Source organism: Coenobita brevimanus, chromosome 63, assembly GCF_032717465.1.
Source record: "Coenobita brevimanus isolate Jiangsu-jjx chromosome 63, ASM3271746v2, whole genome shotgun sequence".
NCBI lineage: Eukaryota > Metazoa > Arthropoda > Malacostraca > Decapoda > Coenobitidae > Coenobita > Coenobita brevimanus.
Window position 1 is genome coordinate 37,534,361 of NC_137016.1, and position 19,865 is coordinate 37,554,225.

The 19,865-nt window shown below is 41.3% G+C and overlaps 1 protein-coding gene across 2 annotated transcripts in view; it reads left to right on the top strand.

The window, feature by feature from the left end:
• The window catches only part of LOC145404330 (membrane-associated transporter protein-like), a 32,134-nt gene extending 13,093 nt beyond the window's left edge, over positions 1–19,041 (top strand). The window contains exons 6-15 of one of the 2 annotated variants that reach the window (XM_080275849.1): positions 1,513–1,614; positions 2,176–2,318; positions 3,489–3,575; positions 5,644–5,721; positions 6,373–6,507; positions 9,090–9,200; positions 15,654–15,784; positions 16,262–16,436; positions 17,333–17,410; positions 18,755–19,041. In XM_080275849.1, the coding sequence (XP_080131975.1) occupies positions 1,513–1,614; positions 2,176–2,318; positions 3,489–3,575; positions 5,644–5,721; positions 6,373–6,507; positions 9,090–9,200; positions 15,654–15,784; positions 16,262–16,436; positions 17,333–17,410; positions 18,755–19,003 (1,289 nt within the window). In that variant the 3' untranslated portion in view covers positions 19,004–19,041. The remainder of the gene's footprint in view (positions 1–1,512; positions 1,615–2,175; positions 2,319–3,488; positions 3,576–5,643; positions 5,722–6,372; positions 6,508–9,089; positions 9,201–15,653; positions 15,785–16,261; positions 16,437–17,332; positions 17,411–18,754) is intronic. The other variant, XM_080275850.1, reaches the window with a different exon arrangement.
• Positions 19,042–19,865: the final 824 nt, after the last annotated feature.

The window sequence follows — 19,865 nt, forward strand, 5'->3', positions numbered from 1 at the left end:
ATAAGGTAAGATTAAGGGGGCTAAGATAAGGGGGAGTTTTTTTTTTTTTTTTTTTTTTATGTGTCCGACTCTGGGCATAGGCTTCACAGCCTGCTATCAAGGCCCAGCAGTCCTCCTACATACCATACACCTCTACATGTCACCACTTCGGCGCTAACACCCACTGTCCATATTGAATACATGCTAGGGCTGTCTCATACAGGACTGGTGTATTGGTATTAGCGGGGGTATTTTTACGACATGTCGGCGGGTCTTCTGGTAGATCAGTAAAGCCTGATTTAATGAAATTCAAATCCTTAAACTGTTCCCTGCCCCAGCCGGGATTCGAACCTGGGTCCGTAAGGACTACAGGCCACCTCTCTACCGATTGAGCCACCGCCTCTTAGGTTAGGTCAAAGGAGGCTAAGATACGAGAGGATTTATTACGATAGGTTAAGTTAGAATTTGTGTGATCAGGTTAGGTTGTGATGTGTTAGGTTAGATTGGGTATGCTCTAGCAGGGGTGTGGTCAGGTAGGGTTTGGTTGTTGGGTTAGACTGGGTTTGTTTAGGCCGGGTTGGATTACGTTTGGTGAAATTAGGCCAGAGTGTGTTAGGTTAGTTGGATGTCGATAAATGTATATACAGTAGTTAGATTAGGATGTGGTATCTTGTCATGTTAGGTTACTGTTAGTATTGGCTAAATGATGTTGAGGTGAGCGTGTTATAGTTACTGATGTTTGTGAAGACCGGTGATCAAGGCCATGTTTACATCAGCCGACAATTTAGGCTATTTGTGCGAATAATTGATGAGTTCCATGGCCCCCCTAGAATTACCATAGCTATGACAAAAGTTAAAAGAGTGTAGAACAATTTACATATTATAGAGAGTCTCGTACCGCCCCCCACCCCACCGCGCTGTCTCACCACGTCCCTCACACGAGAAGAGGAGGAAGAAGAGAGGAAAAAGAAGAAGGCAGACTATCAGTTTTCATTAAGTAGTGAATTTTACATTAAGTTCATTAAGTATACTACTGAGTGAATAAGGACAAGGGGGAAACAGACCTTGTCCTAGAGTCTGATAGGTCCGGGAATCAAACTCGGGTTCTTTCTGTTGCAAGATGGGCAGCCTAACCAATGCACCACCGTCTCCCTTGCCTCTCACCACAACAGGGATTTCCCCGGCTCAAAATTGATTACCCAGCAAAACTCCTCCCCAAAAGTTTGCCCCTCCCAGCCCCTGTATAGCCGCGCGTCTCAGCTCCCGATTAATTTTCCAAACAAAATCCCATCAGAGGGGCTTCATATTCGGGTTGGGAGTTAGGTGGGCTTTGGCAACAATCCCGAAATGGCGCCCACTCCTCAGGTTATCTCGCCCACGGGACTTTCACGAGAGGAGATAGATATTTTTCTTTACTTTTGCTTTCGTAATGGACCGTATAGATAGATCAAATTTGTGTGTGTGTGTGTGTGTGTGTGTAATTATTATTTTTTACTTCATTCGTTCTTTTATTTATTTATTTATTTTTTTCAGAGGACCACGCTGTTGGGCTATCCACATTCACCATCATGGCGGGTCTCGGTGGCGGGTTTGGCTACGTTATGGGCGGTATCAACTGGGACGTAACGGTTATCGGTAAGTGTGCTGGTGGTGGGCAAGTATCATCATCATCATTTTTCTTCTTCATCATCATCATTTTTCTTCATCATCATCATCATTTTTCGTCATCATCATGATCATCATGATCATCATCATCATCATCATCTCTTTCTTCATCGTAATCGTCATCTTGTTCATCTGTTTTCTTCACCATGTTTCATGATCTTTGACTTTCCTTACTAACACATTTTCTGTCTCCCTGACTCACTTTCTCCCCTCACCGACACACATTCTCCGTCCTTCACTGGCTCACATTCTCCCTCCCACACTGACTCACTTTTCCCTCCCTTACTGACTTTCTCCCTCCTTCACAGACTCATTTCCTCCCATCACTGACTCACTTTCTCCCTTCATTGACTCACTTTCTCCCTTCACAGACTCACTTCCTCCTTCCATCACCGACTCATTCTCCCTCCCTCACTGACTCACTTTCTTCACTGACTTACTTTTCCCTCCGTCATTGACTTGCTTACTCCCACTCTCACTGACTCACTCCCTCCCTTCACTGACTCACTTTCTCCCTCCTCCTATCCTCAGGGAGTATGCTGGGTGGTCATGTTCGCGCCGTCTTCACCCTCGTCACGTTCATCTTCATCGGGTGTGTTCTAAGCACGTTGTACTCATTCAGGGAGATTCCGCTAGACGTATTGCAGAGTTCAACCAAGACAGCACTGCAGAAGGTACGTGGATAGATAGATATATATGCGGATAGATAGATAGATAAGTTGATAAAAGATACCATTAGACATACTGCAGAGCACGACCAAGACAGCGCTGCAGAAGGCACGTGGATAGATAGATATATACGTGGATAGGTAGTCCTAGATAGGTAGGTAGGTAGATAGATTCGTAGATAAAAGATACTGTTAGACGTACTGCAGAGCTCAACACAGCGGCATTGCTAAAAAGTAGGTTCACAGATAATAATTGGGTGAAAGGTTGTGGAGAGAAAGAGCGAGAGAGAGGTTGGACAGATAGACGGGCTGATACAGTACAGTGTATGGATAGATCAATATTTTTTTTTTGAAAGTGTGAATTGCTAGGTGGATGAGTGAATGAATGGGTGGATGGATGGAAGTGAATCAGTGAATGAGAGAGAAATGAATGAAAAGGGAACGAAATGGGCGGATGATTTAAAAAAAAAAAAAAAAGAAGAGATTAAAGAAGAGGAAGGAAGGTAAGGAGAAGGGGGAACTGATGCTAAGAAAAGGATAGGAAAAAAAGGGGGGGGGGAATACGAGAGAAAATCAGAAAGGGAAGGGAAGGAAGCAAGGAAGAAGAGAAAAGATGGAAAGAGAGGGAAGGTAGGGAGGAAAGAGGAGGAAGGAAGCAAGGAGGGACAAGGAAGCAAGGAGGGACAAGGAAGTAAAGAAGGAAAGGGAAGGAAAGACATGAAATGAGTAAAGGAAGGGAAAGAAAAGAAAGAAGGGAGAAGGGGAGTGAAGGAAGGCAGGACAGAGAGAAAAAGAAAGAGAGGAACTGAATGAAAAGAGATGAGAGACTGGGTGAAGGAAGATGAGAAGTAAGAGAGAAATAAAGACACATAAAGGTGTCATTGTTTGTTTGGACAGTGTGCTTACGACTTTAATAACACCAGCCCTCCTTCCCAAGAGACTGTAGACACACACACACACACACACACACATGAAGGGGTAATATGGAGCTCTGTGTTCTACCTTTATGGCCTTTTATTAATGGCGAAGTGTTATTATTATTTTTATTACTATTATTATTATTAAATTACTGCTACTACTACTACTTCTGCTACTGCTACTACTACTTCTGCTACCAACTACTACTACTATTATACTAATACTGTATTTCTGTTACTGGGTGCATTTTTCTAGCAGGGTTGTGAGGGCGCTGCGGAAGAGGGTAAGGGAGGGTATGGCACCATGGACAAACCCCCTAGTCGACCCAGCTCCCTTCCCATCATCGTGAGTACAGAATTTCCATAGCTTCTTTAGTTTTATGTAGGAGAATGGGGGAGGGGAGACCGAGAACGGGGTGAAAAGGTGGAATTCGTGAGGGAAGATGGATTGGTGAAGTGGAGTTTCTGTGAAAGATGTGAAGTTTTTGTCATTACCATCCAGGAACACACTGTGGTTGGTTGTTGGTGATATGTTGATTGTTTTTTCATTTTCTGATAATTTTCCTTTTTTTTTTTTTCAGGTTTGATGGCCATATCTATATAGTTTGCTTTTAAGTTGTTCATGGAGTAAAATTTTTACATAAGCCCCATTGATATCCATCCCATTTTACTGCAAACTGAACAGCCATATAAGTAATGTATTTGTTAATACAAGGGTCGAGGAACTTTTAGGGTATTACCCCAAAATTTATTTGAGTAAAATAAAGTTACGCCGACTAAAAAGTAAACAAAAGCAAGCCAATTTGCTCCAAAAATTGTTACATAGGGTATAGTTTACATGATACATGTTTGTACACCATGTTCAATAAATTTACATCCTTTATCTGAAAAACCAGTCATATACCGCACGCATTACCTCTCATACCGCACGCAGTACTCCTCCCCCCCAATATATATATATATATATATATATATATATATATATACCCCATTTGAGGTAATTTACCCGTTCTTCAACCTTTAATTTAATAGAAGGCTTTCGTGAAATCTGAATTATTTACTTAAGTTAGCCCGTATTATGTTCAACCTCTTTCGTTTTCTTTTATTAATTTCCGCACCCGTTTTCTGGTTCCCGTCTCCCTGATGGCGCCAGAAAATAGATCTCCATATCTTGCCTTCTCATCCGGCATGATTCACAGGATTTCTTTTCATCTGGGCTCCCAGCGGGCAGAAAGATGCGTTCATTATTTATCTTGCTCCCGCCCGAGGTTTGCTGGTAATGTGGTGGTGGTGTGGTGGCGGAAAAGGTAGGCTTGGAATGGAGTGGCGGTGTCTGGCCCGGATGTGTTCATGTTTATTATATAGCAAGACGTAGATTAAAGCCTATCAGCCACACGAAGCGTCATAAAGGCAACTATGCACTCCTTAACTTAACCTAGAATTATATAAAGAGATTAATACTAGACAGGAAGAAGTGTTATGGAAAGGCTGCACAACCATGGGGCTCTGCTGTAAGTCACTGAGTTACGTGAAATAAGCAGCAAGAGGACAAAAATTTGGGCCAGGTTTGGCTCAAGGGTATCCTCTAGAGCAGCAATGGCCTTACACTTCGGGGGGCCCAGGGCAGGAGGGTCACATGGGGACCTCCAGCATAACTTATACTTTGCATATCCTTACATTAAAATACTTGTAACTTTTCTACAGAACAGCCCAGATCTGAAATATTTTTACTTAACATTAGCACACGATTATGATGCTTGTCACGAAGTGCTATGGAAAAGATGTAGAGCCATAGCATTGTCTTCTGCCATCGAGCTACGTGAAAATAAGCTGCAAAGGGACGAAAATTTGAGCCACGGTAGAGTAAAAAAGAATATACCTGTTTTACTCTAACTTGGCCTAAAAGTCTCCCCTCTCCGTCTTTAATGCCGAGCTGTGACAAGAGATTAATATTGGAATATGGTCTTGGTCGTGAAGAGGTGCTATGGAAAGGAGGTAGAAGGAGCTGTAGCAGTACCATTTGCTGCTATTGACGTACGTAAAATAAGCAGCAAAAAGACGAACGAAATTTTAGGCCAGGTTAAGATAAAAATGAGTATAGTTAAATTATTTGCCAGATTCCAGTCATCGCCCAGAAATATGACAGTAATCAAGAAATGGACTTAAAAAAAAAACACACACGACAGCTACTTTTGCAGCTTGAATACTGAGTTGTGGTTGCATGAAATTGAGTCTTAGTTATGAGACAAATGAATCTCCTTGGTTACCAGTCAAATCAGCCCTCCAGTATGTCTAACCTGGTCATCAACTGAGCTGAAAAGGGTTGGGGATCTTTGCACGATGATAAACAGACCGGCCATAGTAATGTTAACTGTGGTGATGTGAGCATATTAACCCCCTCCCCCACACCCCAGAACGGTCACGGTGCTGAGGCGGACCAGGACTGCGCAGCGGACCCTGAAGTGCAACAGGAGACTTCTTTCACGCAGCAGGTTAGTCATAATTATGACCCGTAATATTTCTCTCTCTCTCTCTCTCTCTCTCTCTCTCTCTCTCTCTCCAGACGCCTTAATTCCGTAATGGGTGGCCACAGTGTCCTCTGGCATTTGACTGTCCTTCCTTCAACTCGGCCCTCTCTCAGATATCTCTCAACTTCATCCCACCTTCTCATCCTTTGTCTCGCTTTTAGTGTTAACTTATTGAATCCCTTCAGTCCCATGACTCATTTTCATATTATATTTGCTGTTCTAACGATTTTACAGAACGTAGGATATACTTCCCGAACGAGAGGGGTTAGATACAACGTTTGAGAGAGAGAGAATTTTAAGTTATGTGTGTCTAGAGATAAGAATAACAAGAAAATACGTCCTTGGAGTCAAGAGGTTAAATCCGTAACGTATTGAAAATGTTATGGTATCTACATGTAATGAATGGGTAAGTGAAGGCTATGTTGAACCCGCAGTACGAAATTTCTCTTACGCTGAGATAATTCGTCTTTTGAAAGTATGAATAGTGTATAAAATCAGTGATCATGGTGAAGGGTTAAGGTGTATGCCACAAAAAAAAAAAAAAAAGTGCTTCGAAATCTATTTGTATTATGGAAAACGACTGATTTTTTTTTTTTTTTTTTTTTTTTTTATAAGGAGCCCCAGGAAGTGGTGAAAGAGGGCGAAGGGGGCGAGGCAGGTGAAGGTGCAGGGGAAGGTGTGAGCGAGGAGGCTGCTGTCCCCGGTGCCACCCTCCGGCAGTACCTCCTCTCCATTGTCTACATGCCTAAGGTTAGCAGTACTCATGCGGTGACTGTGGCGAGGTGGGGGGGGGGGAGGAACGGGAAGGAGAAGGGGCAAGGGAAGAGAGGGTTGAGGGAGGAGGCTGCTGTCTCTGACGCTACCCACCGTCTACTTTTTGTTCCTTGTATATGTCTAATCTCATTTGCAATGGCTGGGGTAAGAGTGTAAGTTACTTCCGCGCTCGGTTTGCGGTACTGATTTGAGAACCAGACTTCAAGAAGATGTGTTGTTTCTTTTCTAGACATTTGATTGGGTCTGGGTAGGCTAGACTGTGCTTAGCAGTTTAAAGAAAGTTCTATTGAATTTTAGGATGTTAGTCGAGTTGTTTGGGATAGGTTGAATTTGGCTGTTACGTTTAATTAGGATAACTAAATTAGTTTGGGCAGATTTGAGTGCAGTACCCGTAAAATTTATGAGTAGCCTACCTCATCGAATTTATTAATGTATTTATTTACCGAGCATGAACGTTGTTCATTGTGGCAGTGGCGTGGCCACCTCTCCATAAATGGGGGGTGGGGAGATGGGGCTATGTCCTATTCAGGGGGCGCTCACGGACACACGGTGTTCATTAATCAGGTAATAGAAAAATTCAGTTGGAGGGGAAGGGTCTGACGAGGTCTCACTCCTCCCCCACCTCATTGCAACGGCACGGGATTTTATGCCGTTGATTTTATTACAGATGCCCATTCTAATGTTGGGGAAGAATTTGAAGGTACAGTACGCTCAGTATGATGCAGTTAATGTTGTAAGGAAACTGCAATTTTTCTCTACGCATCTTGTTTACAGCGCTGGGTTATAACTCACATGGCGATGTGAAAGACTGCAATGTCCACTAATAATAATATCAGTACAGAATGTTTTGGCTACTTTGCATTGTTATTAATTACCGGTTATTATTCTGTTTGTTCATTTTGTTACTTGCATCATAGTTTCTTTTTTTATATGAGTGCTATAAACATTGATGTAAACGAAAAAGGTTGACGTTCATTATTGGAACTACGGGGTCCACCCATGGAGCTTAGTGGGTCCGCCGTGGGTAGCCAAGGTGGTGGAGTTCGTGATTTTGTTTTACCTCATAATTAGAAATACCTGTGTTTATTGGCCGTCGGAAACCTAGTTAAATCTTCGGGACCAGGTAGGTTCATGGGCAGTGATTCAGTAATTGATTAACAGTTTAAGGTTGGTAAGAATTCGGAATTAACCACCTGCGCAGTTTCGTATTAACTCCCGAGAGCGAAATAAAAAACGGTCTTAAGTATATTCCTTCACCCTTGCCAGTAATTTTGTTCTTTGTTTGTGGTGACCAGGAATAACTTTTGAACAGAGTATTTAAGTTTTGGTAATTAAACACTTCTTAACCTAAGCTAGATATGCGAGTAATGGCCTAAGTTTGGATTTCCAGTTGAATAATTAAGAACTATGAGCTCTGGTCAAATGCTTGTACTGTCAAGGGTCAGCAGTGGCGCATCGGTTACCTTTATATTATATTTGACAGTTCGCCGTACACGGCATGTGCGGGAGCATCGCGGAAGTAGGGGCTGTCCGACGAGTCGGTCTAATCCCATTGAGTTTCACAAGTTGTTTCAGTCTAGCGAAGAAATTCGTGTGGAGATAGCAGGAATAAGCTTTAAAAATAGCCACATTCATGCATGGAAGTAGTAATCCCCTTCTTTATGATGATTTTCCAGTTACATTTTTTACCAGTCACATCATGCCAACCTAACTCAAGAATGGTGCGAGGTAGGGCCAGCAGCATGCCCAGTGAAATTTGCTGCGGCCAGCAGCATGCCCAGTGAAATTTGCTGCATATACATTCTCTCACCAGTCATATCACATCAAGCCACCCTAACTCAAGGATGGTGTGAGGTAGGGCCAGCAGCATTCATTCATTCATTGCCAGACGCCATGTATCCCAAACGGGGTGACCAACGGCTTAGAGTTAATTGTTTTACAGGGAGGGGCGCTAATCCTCCACCAACCTCACTTGACACGTAGGAAGAACGTTATGCCAACAGCATCTGGTGTTCCCAGGCAGTCACCCTTCCAAGTACTAACCAGACCCAACGTTGCCAGCAGCATGCCCAGTGAACTTTGCTACGTGTAGATTCTCCCACCAGTCATATCTTGATTTTTTTTTTTTTTTTTTTTTTTCCCCTCGCTATTGCTGTGGCTTGAAATGAACGATTTACACTCACATTTGGGAAAGCTGTTTTACTGGGGACGTAAATCAGCTTTAATTAGATATTCACATGACTTAAGAGGTGAGCAAAAATGCTTGTATCTCACAAAAATACTCTTCCCAATGTAATTAACATAATGGTAGAGCTCTTGGTTGGGAATGTGCTGAACCTGAGGCCTGTACATGCCCCAGAGGTGGCCAGAGGTTTTTCCATCATATTAACATTAATAGAGGTAAAGGTTGGCCTCTTACCTTGAAATGTTCTAGACTACAGTAGCCAAGGCATGGGCCCCTACACTCCAAATGAGACAAAATGGGATCAATGGTTCCCGTTAAAACTTTTGTCTTAAAATTCATTTTGTTGCTGATACATGCCCTTTCCCACTTACAGTCGCTGCGGATCCTGTGTGTAACCAATTTGTTCTGCTGGATGTCACTTGTCTGCTACTCCCTCTACTTCACTGACTTTGTGGGAGAGGCTGTATTTGGTGGTGATCCAGGGGTAGGTACCTATTACAGTACTTTGAATCCAGGTGATGGCCACTGTAGTTTGTTCTTGCTAGTACCATACTAAATTATTCAGTGTAGGACAGAATTCTCAAACTAAAGGGGTCATACACAGATAGCCATCATTAACACCATCACAGGTGGAGGACTTTACTAAGCTGAATATTTAAAATCGTCTGGATGCAGCTAGAAAAGGTAAAATCACCAGATTCATAAAGTTTAGTGTATCGGCTCCTCCAGTTTATTATTAGCTGAATAAAATAACATTAGTAGGAATATGAGCGTGATTGCTGACTGTATTAACCCCTTTGCGTGCCGTGACTCAGTAGGAGTCAGAATGGTTTTAGTCTGAAGAGGAACTGATGATGCACTTCCAGTGGCAGTATGAAGGGATGCTGATTAGGCAATTCTGGAATATATTCACCAAAACTTATGTTTTAGAATGAAAAGCTCTAATATTTGGTGCATCATAGGGGAGAGTGTCTATTTCCATGCCAGCACTCTCAAATAGTTGGCATTCTCTCGTTTTTTAGTTCAGTGGGGGAGGGGGTGCGCGCGCAATTTTTGGTGATTAACTTGAAAACTATTGGTCGTCTCAGAATCCCACCAATACTTCGTGAAAGCTCGTGAAATTCTGCATTTAGACATTTGTTGAGCTCTGGCATCATGCAGGCAAATTTTGTGCTACAGTGTAGGGCAATTATTTTCATTGCTGAACAACAGTATTTTCACCTCATTATGGTACTTTCACAGTACTTTTACTCATCAGTTTTGTGTATTTTTATTAGCTTATTGTATAGTATAAACATCAGGGATGATGTTGATATACAATTTATACCATTATAGCCATTTTCTTGGGCAAATAAAATGTGTGGGAATACCATTATAACCTATATCTGGGGTAGTAAAATGTGTGGGAATACCATTATAGCCAATTTCTGGGGCAAATAAAATATGTAGGAATGTTTTCCTTTGTGTGCGAGTCCAGCCTGCTCTCGTGGCATTTTCTCTGAACATGTCACACACACTTACAGAAAACTTTTGACGCATGAGGGGGTTAACATCCAGACAGTAGCTACTATGACTCGCTGTCAGTTAAATAGTGCGTATGGCTGTAGCTGGAGTAGAACGCAGGCATCCCGTGCTTCTGATGGTTACTGTGCTCTTGCTGCAGACACATCATCCTCTTCTATCAGTTTGGGAAAAGGTTCTGTCTGTGAGGAGAATGTCTGGTGGTTCAGTGGGCCTCATATGGACAGTTATTATTACAGTTTGTCGTGTTTGCTGTTGTGGCACAAGACATCTTTACACGAACCCGATAGACTGCAGGCTGGAGTTGCCCTTCTCCTGCCATCTACCATCCTTTTCTCTTATGGGATATTATTGAACTTCAGGAACATTTATATAACATGATAGCCCTCTGCAGTCCATTATGTTAGTGCGACCATATGGAGTCCCTCTCCAACACTAGTTTGTCATGTCAAAACTTTTATAAATGAAGTAGTTGCATTAATTGAAAGTACAATTTTGAAATTTCTCCCCCCCCTTTTTTTATTTTTTTTTTTTTTTTTTAACTTTCCATCTGTTTTATAAATTTACATGCACACCAGCATATTAAAACTTTGGTATGGTAAATGAAATTGTTGCGTTGATTGAACGTACAGTTGTGAAATACTGTATACTGTAATATATACAGCTTTCCATCTTCTGTACATTATAATTTTACGTGCATACCAGCATATTGTGATAATGTATCTCAAGGGACAGTTGAGCAGTTAGGTTAACTATAAACATAATTTTTCAGAATTTCAGAAACTGCAAAGATATTATCCCATGTACTGGAAATCAGCTAGTTTCTCTTATCATTAGACAACCACCTTTCCTTAACCCTGTCTGCTGATGCTGATTAATGTATTGCAGTGTACAGTGGAAGATAAATGTCATGCTGTGAAATTTGGTGAATACATCTGCTGAAAGGCTAAAGTTGTGGTGCACTCAGCTTTGTCATATAGACAGTTGGTAACACTGACATGAGTTGCCTTTTGCCGCAGGTGGTAAGTGTGGATTTGAGTATATTTTTGCAACTAGATGAAGCTAATCTATATATTATCGTTATATCTTTCCAGCTGCCACTTTTGGTATACTGTGCTGTACAGGCCAATCCTGTATATGAGTGGGACGTGTTAATGGAGGACTTCTCGGATGGTGAAAACTCGTATATATAATAGAGTGAAAACAGGCAGAGGTGGGCACCACTACTTCTAAATGTAGTGTCACTAATGCTACCATTACACCCTAACATGTAGCACCACTACCACTACAAATAGAATGTAATGGTCACTACTGCTACAAAAAATGTAACAAAAATATGGGAATCTCTCGATTATCCAACATAATAGAGCCATCGATGTAACTGGATACAGATGAAATCCACATAAGGAGCAGTATGCCACCTACCATTACCTGACCCTTATGCAACCTATATGTACAGTACCCCACCTAGTTGTGTCAGTCTTTCAGTTATTTAGACATTAAAACACACATGGGAATATCCAGTGTAATACTAGACACTAGGAAAACAGTGCAAATGCAACAAAAATCCACAAATAAATAAATGAAGAAGAGGAAGGTTGGTGAATGGTGGACAGGTGTCATAAACCTGTAGTCTCTAGTTGGTGCACAGTAATCCCGTATGGTTTAGTGACTAAATCGCTGGTGGTGGGCATATCGATAACAAAATATTGATACTTCTGATACTGTTTTTCAGCAAGTATCAGTACTGATGGCCAGATATCGATTAGTGTGAGTACTAAAATAGACTCCAGTTAGCTGAAAATGTATTTTCAGAAATTCTATTTCATTGGGAAGTGATGATTTTAAGATTTATTAGTGCACTGAATGGCAGTTTTGGTGCTCACTTTCCCCCCCAAAACAATGGCCATATAATTATTTTAACCCAGTCTGAGCCCATTGAGTAATTCTTTTAACTTTTTAGGTAGTTCATTGGACTGAAAAGATATTAATTACGAAACTATGTAGCTGTTGGTATTGGTAATCAATACCACCAATACTGGCCAACAAAGTAATCGGTATCGTCCAAATTTAATCACTGGTATTGCCCATCACTACTAATAACTTAACAAATATCAGAAAACTCCTCTTTCTCCATCCGTTGGAGCTGGACAGAGTGGGGACGTGTGGTAACTGCCACTGAACACAGTGATATCATGTCTCTACTGGCCTGCCAGGTGACTTTGACCATTTGTTAGGCATACAGCCATTTCTGCTCAGATGGTAGGTTATGTTCTTTTACCAGCGTGTCTCGGCTCAAGAAGGGGCCAGGCGATAGTGACCATTCGATAAGGAGGCAGACAGCCATTTCTGCTAATCTGGTGGGTTATGGTCTTTTACCAGCTCATGGCTTGGCTCAAGAGGGGGGCCAGGCAACTTTGACCATTTGGTAGTGAGGCAGACAGCCATTGCTGGTCAGCTTGTGGGTTAAGGTCTGTATTACACACATTTGTCAGTTAACTCCAAGTGATCTGGGAGGCTGGGGGACTTTGACCATTTGGTGTGGAGGTAGACGGCCATATTTGTTCAGCTTGTGGGTTAGGGCCTGTATTACTCACACTTGGCCGGTAGCCTTCAAGTGATCTGGGCGGCCAGAGGCCTTTAACCATTCGGTGAGGAACCGGACGGCCATATTTGCTCAGCCTGCAGGTTAGGATCTATTACCCGTGCTTGGTCAGAGAGGCCAGCTGGCCACCAAACCAATTTTTTGAATTTGTAGGCCGCCCACCCAGCGATGTCGGAAATTTTATGTTCCGATACAGACAGATAAATCCGGATATAGATACTGTATATTAGAGCCAAGGCCTAACATTCGGATACGGAGCTTCCGGATAATTGAGTGATTGCTGTATTTGTAAACGCATATTACTGGGGTATCCTCTCCTACTTGGCTATTTATATTCATCCATTCTTAAAATTTCCCTCTCCCTCCTCTCCAGGAATAATTATTAAAATTTCCCTAAAATGAATCTGTGACTAGAATTTATTTTTTATGAAACTATTACAGCTTGCAACCTCTAAGCATTACTTGTTTCCCTTCAAGAACACTAGCATTTCAGATTAGCAGAATAAATTACATTCCTCCGGAGGCAGCATATTCTCCACAAATACTTTTTTGCCCACGCAAGACTCTGTGACAACTTGACTGCAGTGGCTAGCCATTGCCCTCTTGATGGTTTGCCATCTAGGTTTTTTGGAGTTTCATCTTCTTCAGTGGTAGTTTTCTCCCTCTTTCACTCCATGGTCCCGATGGCAGTACATTTGTTGACCTCGTTGTAGATACTGTACATGGATGCTCATGGCCCTACATGCATCTTAAGATTGTACATCGACTTGTGGTTGACAGACAGGAACTTTGTTTTGGGAGTACATATCAGGCACTTAAAGTTGTTTTCTTTGACACCAGTGAAACTAACAGAGCTTAATTATTCATGAAAGGCCCAGGGTTAGTAGTGTCACAGTTAGTAGCTGTGGTAGGTGTAGAAGATGAGCTTAAAGCAGCAGTCAATATGTAAGATGATGAGCTCAACTCCACAGCCCACTGGCAGGACTGTAATTCCTCATGACTGTCCACATTATCGTTGGCATGGCTGGAACCAGCTTTAAGGAATCTGTCCTTCTTGTAAGTTGGATTATGTAATAGGTTAACAAAAGATATGAGTCATGCCTCGCACTTCACACTTGCAGTCACAAGCAGGGTTGCCAGGTTTGGGGGTCCAGAAACTGCCAAATTCAGCAAAATGTGCATTAATGAAGCCAAATATGCCATGTTTTACCATTTATTATTTAAAAAAGTAGCTGTAGTGCCAGAGCGGCCAAAATTTACAATGATTGTAACGGCGCTACTGAAATCACTACATGTTCGAAAAGGCAGCGGCTCTGTGACTGCCACTACAAAAAATTGTAGCACTACTAGTAGCACACGCTACTTGTGTGCTACTGCCCAGCTGTGAATATACAGTAGGATAGGAAAAACTCCTATTACAGAGTGAAAAGTGGTATAGCAAAATTCAAATAACAGAGTACATAACTAATGAGGAAAATGGGTTAGGTCAACTGACCCCCACAGCAGCGTCGGATTTTTGTGCTCGTATCACTGAATATGGGTCTGAATTGCCCATTCTTGTATCTTTGGTTTCTCGTGCAGCAGATGCTCGTGTAATGTGACCCACCTGTATATGAAATATTTCTTACTTGTTCTTGTTTTTTCTGCCATGCCAACAACATTGCAATTCAGTTAGCTAAAGAAGTCTGGAAGTCACTTCTCCTTCTTTATTAATGTAACTTTAGCTTTTCAGGTTGATAGTCATGAACTATTTTTGGCAGTATCTGACAGTGTTATCCAACAAAATTGTCCAAGCTATTCTGCATACGAGGTTAGAGCTTGTGTAATGATAATCAAATGTTTTGTTGAGTGGTGAAATGAATCCCACAGGCTGGAGTTTGAACACACAACCCATGCAGAGGACCGAAGTTTGCTCACAACTGTTTGTGTACTTCTTTGTAGGTGCAACTTGGCTCTTATGGTGTAAACACAGCTTGCAGGTGCTGTCTTCCTTTGTTTTGATTATTTCCTGGCCCTCTAGTCGTGTGGTAACATGAATCATGATGTGAATGTTGACTTTTTCTTTGTGCCTTGCACCCAAAATTGCCTAATCCAGCTTTCTGTGATTTTGGTTACACCGAATGTTTGTACTGTGTGTTAGGAATTCTCTCCCTAAATAGAGAGATATCATGCTACCTCTTATATCCCTAGCAGTTAGATACATGTTACTTTACCCCTCGTACTCAGGTATATGCTAGGTCTACATGACGTTTTGCGGTAAGTTGTAAAATGAAGACCAGGCAATCATTGCGTGACCAAAAGTGGTTCACATCTTGTCCTTGGACACAGTACTTTTTGCAGATCAGTGTTAAGGCTTCAGAATTTCATGGTTTCATTTATACTGTCATCTCAACAGCAGCAGATATGAAGCCTGAGGAAGTCAGGCTTGCCAGCCATGAATATGTAACTAAGGTAGACCTCATAATGTTTCATGTGCTACAGTTAATCTTTGCACAAAACCATGGCACAACTTTTGTCTTTCATTGCACCCTTGGTAGCTATTGGAGAGACATACTGTACTTTCATATGTTGGCACTGATAGATTGCGTGGTGGAGAGCTGCCAGCTTATACAGTCATTCCTCAATTCCCATTCTCTCTGCTGAGGGAGGATGTTTTTCTGGAGAAAAGAGCAACTTTAGTTTGTAAAAAGGTCAACTTCTTGCAGTGCTCTGGGTTCATTTTTAGCTGAACATAGGACTACAACAACATCTTTGAACTTGTTTGTACTGTACTCCACAACCTACTTCTAATGCCTCAACTCTGTTCTGCAGGCCCAAGATGGCACACGTGAAAAGGAGTTGTATGAGGAAGGCGTGAGGTTTGGGTGCTGGGGGATGGCACTCTACTCACTTTCCTGTTCCTTCTACTCATTTATCATCGAAAAGCTTGTCAAGCGCTTTGGGTAGGCAGTTGTACTGTATTTGTTATGTCCATGTATTTATATACTGTACAGTGAAAGCATTACAGGTAGTTCTTACAGGTCCTTGTAATTTATCTGTCCAACACTATTTCTAGACTTAATTGGTATTATAGTCTCTCATAGGTTCTAGTTGTCAAATCTTGATGTTTTCTTATTCTATTTGTTGTCTTATCTACACCTTGCAGTCTTCATAAAGTGGGTTGGAGGGGTCTTAATCTGAATAGAATATTCAGCATCATATAGCTACATTTAGTCAGCTTAACAGTGTATCCACACATATCCTAATACAGTAAAAGTAGTTCTACCTCACTGATTTCTGTATCATAACTATTTGCTCCAGTGTTATCATCATCATAATCATTATTTCATCCTAACATCTTTATAATCACTACAGTATTCATTACCTAGTTTATGTATTTTCTGATTTCTTCATTATTGTAACATCTCTCCCATCTTCAGAGCACGACCAGTCTACATCTATGGCCAACTAGTGTATAGTATTGGAATGGTATTTATGGCAGCCTTCAGACATCCTGCAGCTGTCATCATCTTTTCCTGTTGTGCTGGTGTCATGTACTCAACACTCTTCACCATGCCATACCTCCTGGTTGCACACTACCATGCTAAGCAGATGGTAGGTGGATAAGGAGAGTGGATGATAGTGGTGGTAGAGAACCAGACTCATGTCACTTTAACTTGGCCTAAATTTGCCATCTCTGAATCTTTATTGCTCAGCTGTAATGATTAACACTGTAAATATGATGCTGGTCACAAAGAACTGCTGTGGAATGGATGTTGAGTCTTAGCATTATATTATTCTGCCATTGAGCTTTGGTACATCAAAAAAGCAGCTAAAGGATGAAAATCTAGGCCACAGTTAAGTAAAAAGGGTGTATTGTAATGATGGATAAAGTGAATAATAGTGATGGTAGAGATGATTTGGATGAGTGGTGATGATTGTAAGGTAATGTAGCTATTGAATTTGCATAGCACAAAAATATTAATATGCCAGATGCATTAGCCAGATAAACAGTAAAGTACTGTACAATAATTGATAGTCTGTTATCAAGTCTCTGTTGCTGATACTTTTGGAATATTTTATTAAGTAGTTTTACTCATTAAGTTCAACCACAGTACAGTGTATTACTATGAAAATTATTGCTTTCCATTCCACCAACCTTTTCATAAGGTTTCTTGTTTTTATCCATCCATACCTGTATAGTATATAGTCTTTTATCTTCTATGCTTAGCTTTCATCCTTGTCCCGGATTTCATGCCCTTTACGTTCAGTTGTCTTTTTTATCAGTGTTTTGCCATACTGTTACTTAAATTTTGTCTCTTTTGTCCTTGGCCTTTTCTCCTTATATTCAGCCTGCTTTGTTCCCGTATGTTCCATTTATTGGGTCTGGTTTGTAAACTTGCTGTGTATTCTTAACTGCTACATCCTGTACTCCACGTCCCACCTATTGCTTCTTGTCCACTTTTTTCTCGCCTCCTTCTTGCTGCTGCAGTAGTTATGTCTTCCTGTAGATCAAGTGTGAGGACGTTTGGCTGATATCAAAAGTGAGGCAGCTGTGGGGATACTGCTGTGGCCGCTCTGCTGACAAGGTGAGATTGGTGGACTAGAGAAAGAGGGAAAACTTGAGGGAAAGTCATTATTGTGGCATACTGTAATAGGTTACTGGAGGGACAAATAGAGGGTAAAAGTGGAGGAGGAGCAAAGAGTAGATGTTGAAGTGTTCTTGTTTATTAAATCTTCATACATGATATTGTGTTAGTTAAATACTGGCCAAAAATTGTCAAATCTCCATTTCGAATGCTGAGTTGTAATCGTATATTAGTACTGGATTATGAGACTAATCATGAAGTTTTATGGAAAAGATATACAGTAGAGCCATAACATTGTTGTATTCTGCCATTAAGCGACAGAAATAAGCTGTAAAAGGAGAAATCTTTGCCAGGTTAAGGTAAAAGGATTATAGGGAAATCACTACTATTATTGCTCCACCCTGGTTTGTCTCATCGACGACAAGCAAGCAGCCATCTTCCTGTGGCATACAGCACCTTGCCAGGTCCAAACAGGGTCCTTCCCCAGGACTAGTTGCAGGGAAAATGGAGGAGGCATAGTCCCTAAGAGGATGGGCAGTGTATAGGAGAAATATATATATATATATATATATATATATATATATATATATATATGACTACTAGTCTACAACCTGGACTTGACTGCTTGGTAAATGTTGTTGAGGTCCCTGCCTGGCTGTGTTGTGTAAGGCCAGCTACTGGGCCATGGTCCCACATCACTTGCATGATAGTACCTCCCTGGACAATGGCAACCATTTGCCCACTATCTTTTTGGTGGGCTAAATGGTGCTACACGTTGCCCATGGGTGACCTGGGACTATGCAGAGCAGGGGAATCCATCTTCCCTAAGCCAGGCAGATGCCCTAGCAGCATACCGAAGTGAAATACAATTGTATAGTTTACTGTTAACCTGTTAGCATAATGTATATCCTACTGGAACTAACTAGTAAACCCTTCCATATTTTTACAGGATATACTTATGGGGTAAAACTCGAGTAATAATTTCTCAGGATGCTATCATCCCCAGTTTTGTGGAGTAGTCCACACTGTCTTAAAGGTTTTTCTTGCAGCTGTAGTAATGTCTGGGTCTGATTATTGGTCATGAGTTGGGCTTCTATGCTCCTCATGGGGCAATGTAGGATTAGATGATGGATGAATGAGTCCCATTTCAGAAGAGTTACCTCATTTTTAACATGTAGCTTCCATCCTGGAAATTTAGTATTTAAGAAGAAACTAAGCAGAGGTAGAATTTTTTTTGTATGTCTTTTTTTTTCTTTTTTCTTTTTTGCTGCTACAATACTGTATTTATTGTACTGATATCGTCTTTGTTTTCACCCAAGTCATTTCTTATTCTATTTTTGGCAGTTTGAGAGTGAGCCTGGTGAGGGGTCCAATGTTTTATCCAAAGCTGGACCAGAGCACCAGGTACGAGGCCTAGGAACAGATGTGGCCATTGTGTCTTCGATGGTATTCTTGGCACAGTTCATCCTTTCCTCATGTATGGGCTCCATTGTCTCTGCAGTTGGGTCTACAACAGCTGTTGTGTGTGCTGCCAGTTTGCTTGCAGCCTGTGGCTCCTTCACTGCAACGCAAGTGGTGTACCTGGACCTGTAGGGACCTAAGCAAGCCTCAGATGTTGCTGTGACCTATGTTTCTTTTGCCACAAAACTAGTCTGATAATTTGGGAAAGTAAAATTTGTATCAGTCATTACTACAGTGCAAGTGCATCCAAGAGGAAGTAGAGAACCTGTCACTAGATGCTGGACTACTCTGCCAGCTTTCCTGAAAAGGATTCCCAGAAATGAACCTGCTGCCGTCATTGTGATTTGAAGAATGATCCATTTCGGCCAGCCACAGAACTCTGTAGGTATTATTAAGGTTGTAAACACCAAAGCATGATAGTGGAGAAATGGAGGAGAGTTGGAGGTTACTGGATGCTTTTCTTTCTGACCATATTACTATCATCACAGAATTTTCTGGCATTTACATGGGAAACAGTTGAATCATACTTCTGGAGAAAGTGAAGTATAAAGTATTATAAGGTATTATGGTTTCATGTATATAATGTATGATATGTAATGACTGATTACATTTATACTGTGCCGGTATATGCAGTAATCTGTTCGAGACATACAGCAATCTAGCAAATATGTTATGATATCAGATGTTTTACATGAGTTTAGTTCTGAAGAAGGCTTAGCATCCTGTGTCTCCCTCTCACTCAGATTTCTTGAACGTATATATATAGTATTCTGATTACACTAACAATCCAGTACAGGTAGTCAACTAACATAAATTATTCTTCTACATTGATGCTACAGACATCCAGCTAACGACAGTTGTTAAAGGTTCATTTGTAAGCTTAATAACAAAGAGAGCCAGGTGGGCAGTCCCAGTGATTGTGCTGAATATATTTATTTCATAGTGAAGGAATGTTGTGGATGAGTGTAGTGCCAGGTGGAATGTTCAGAGGTGC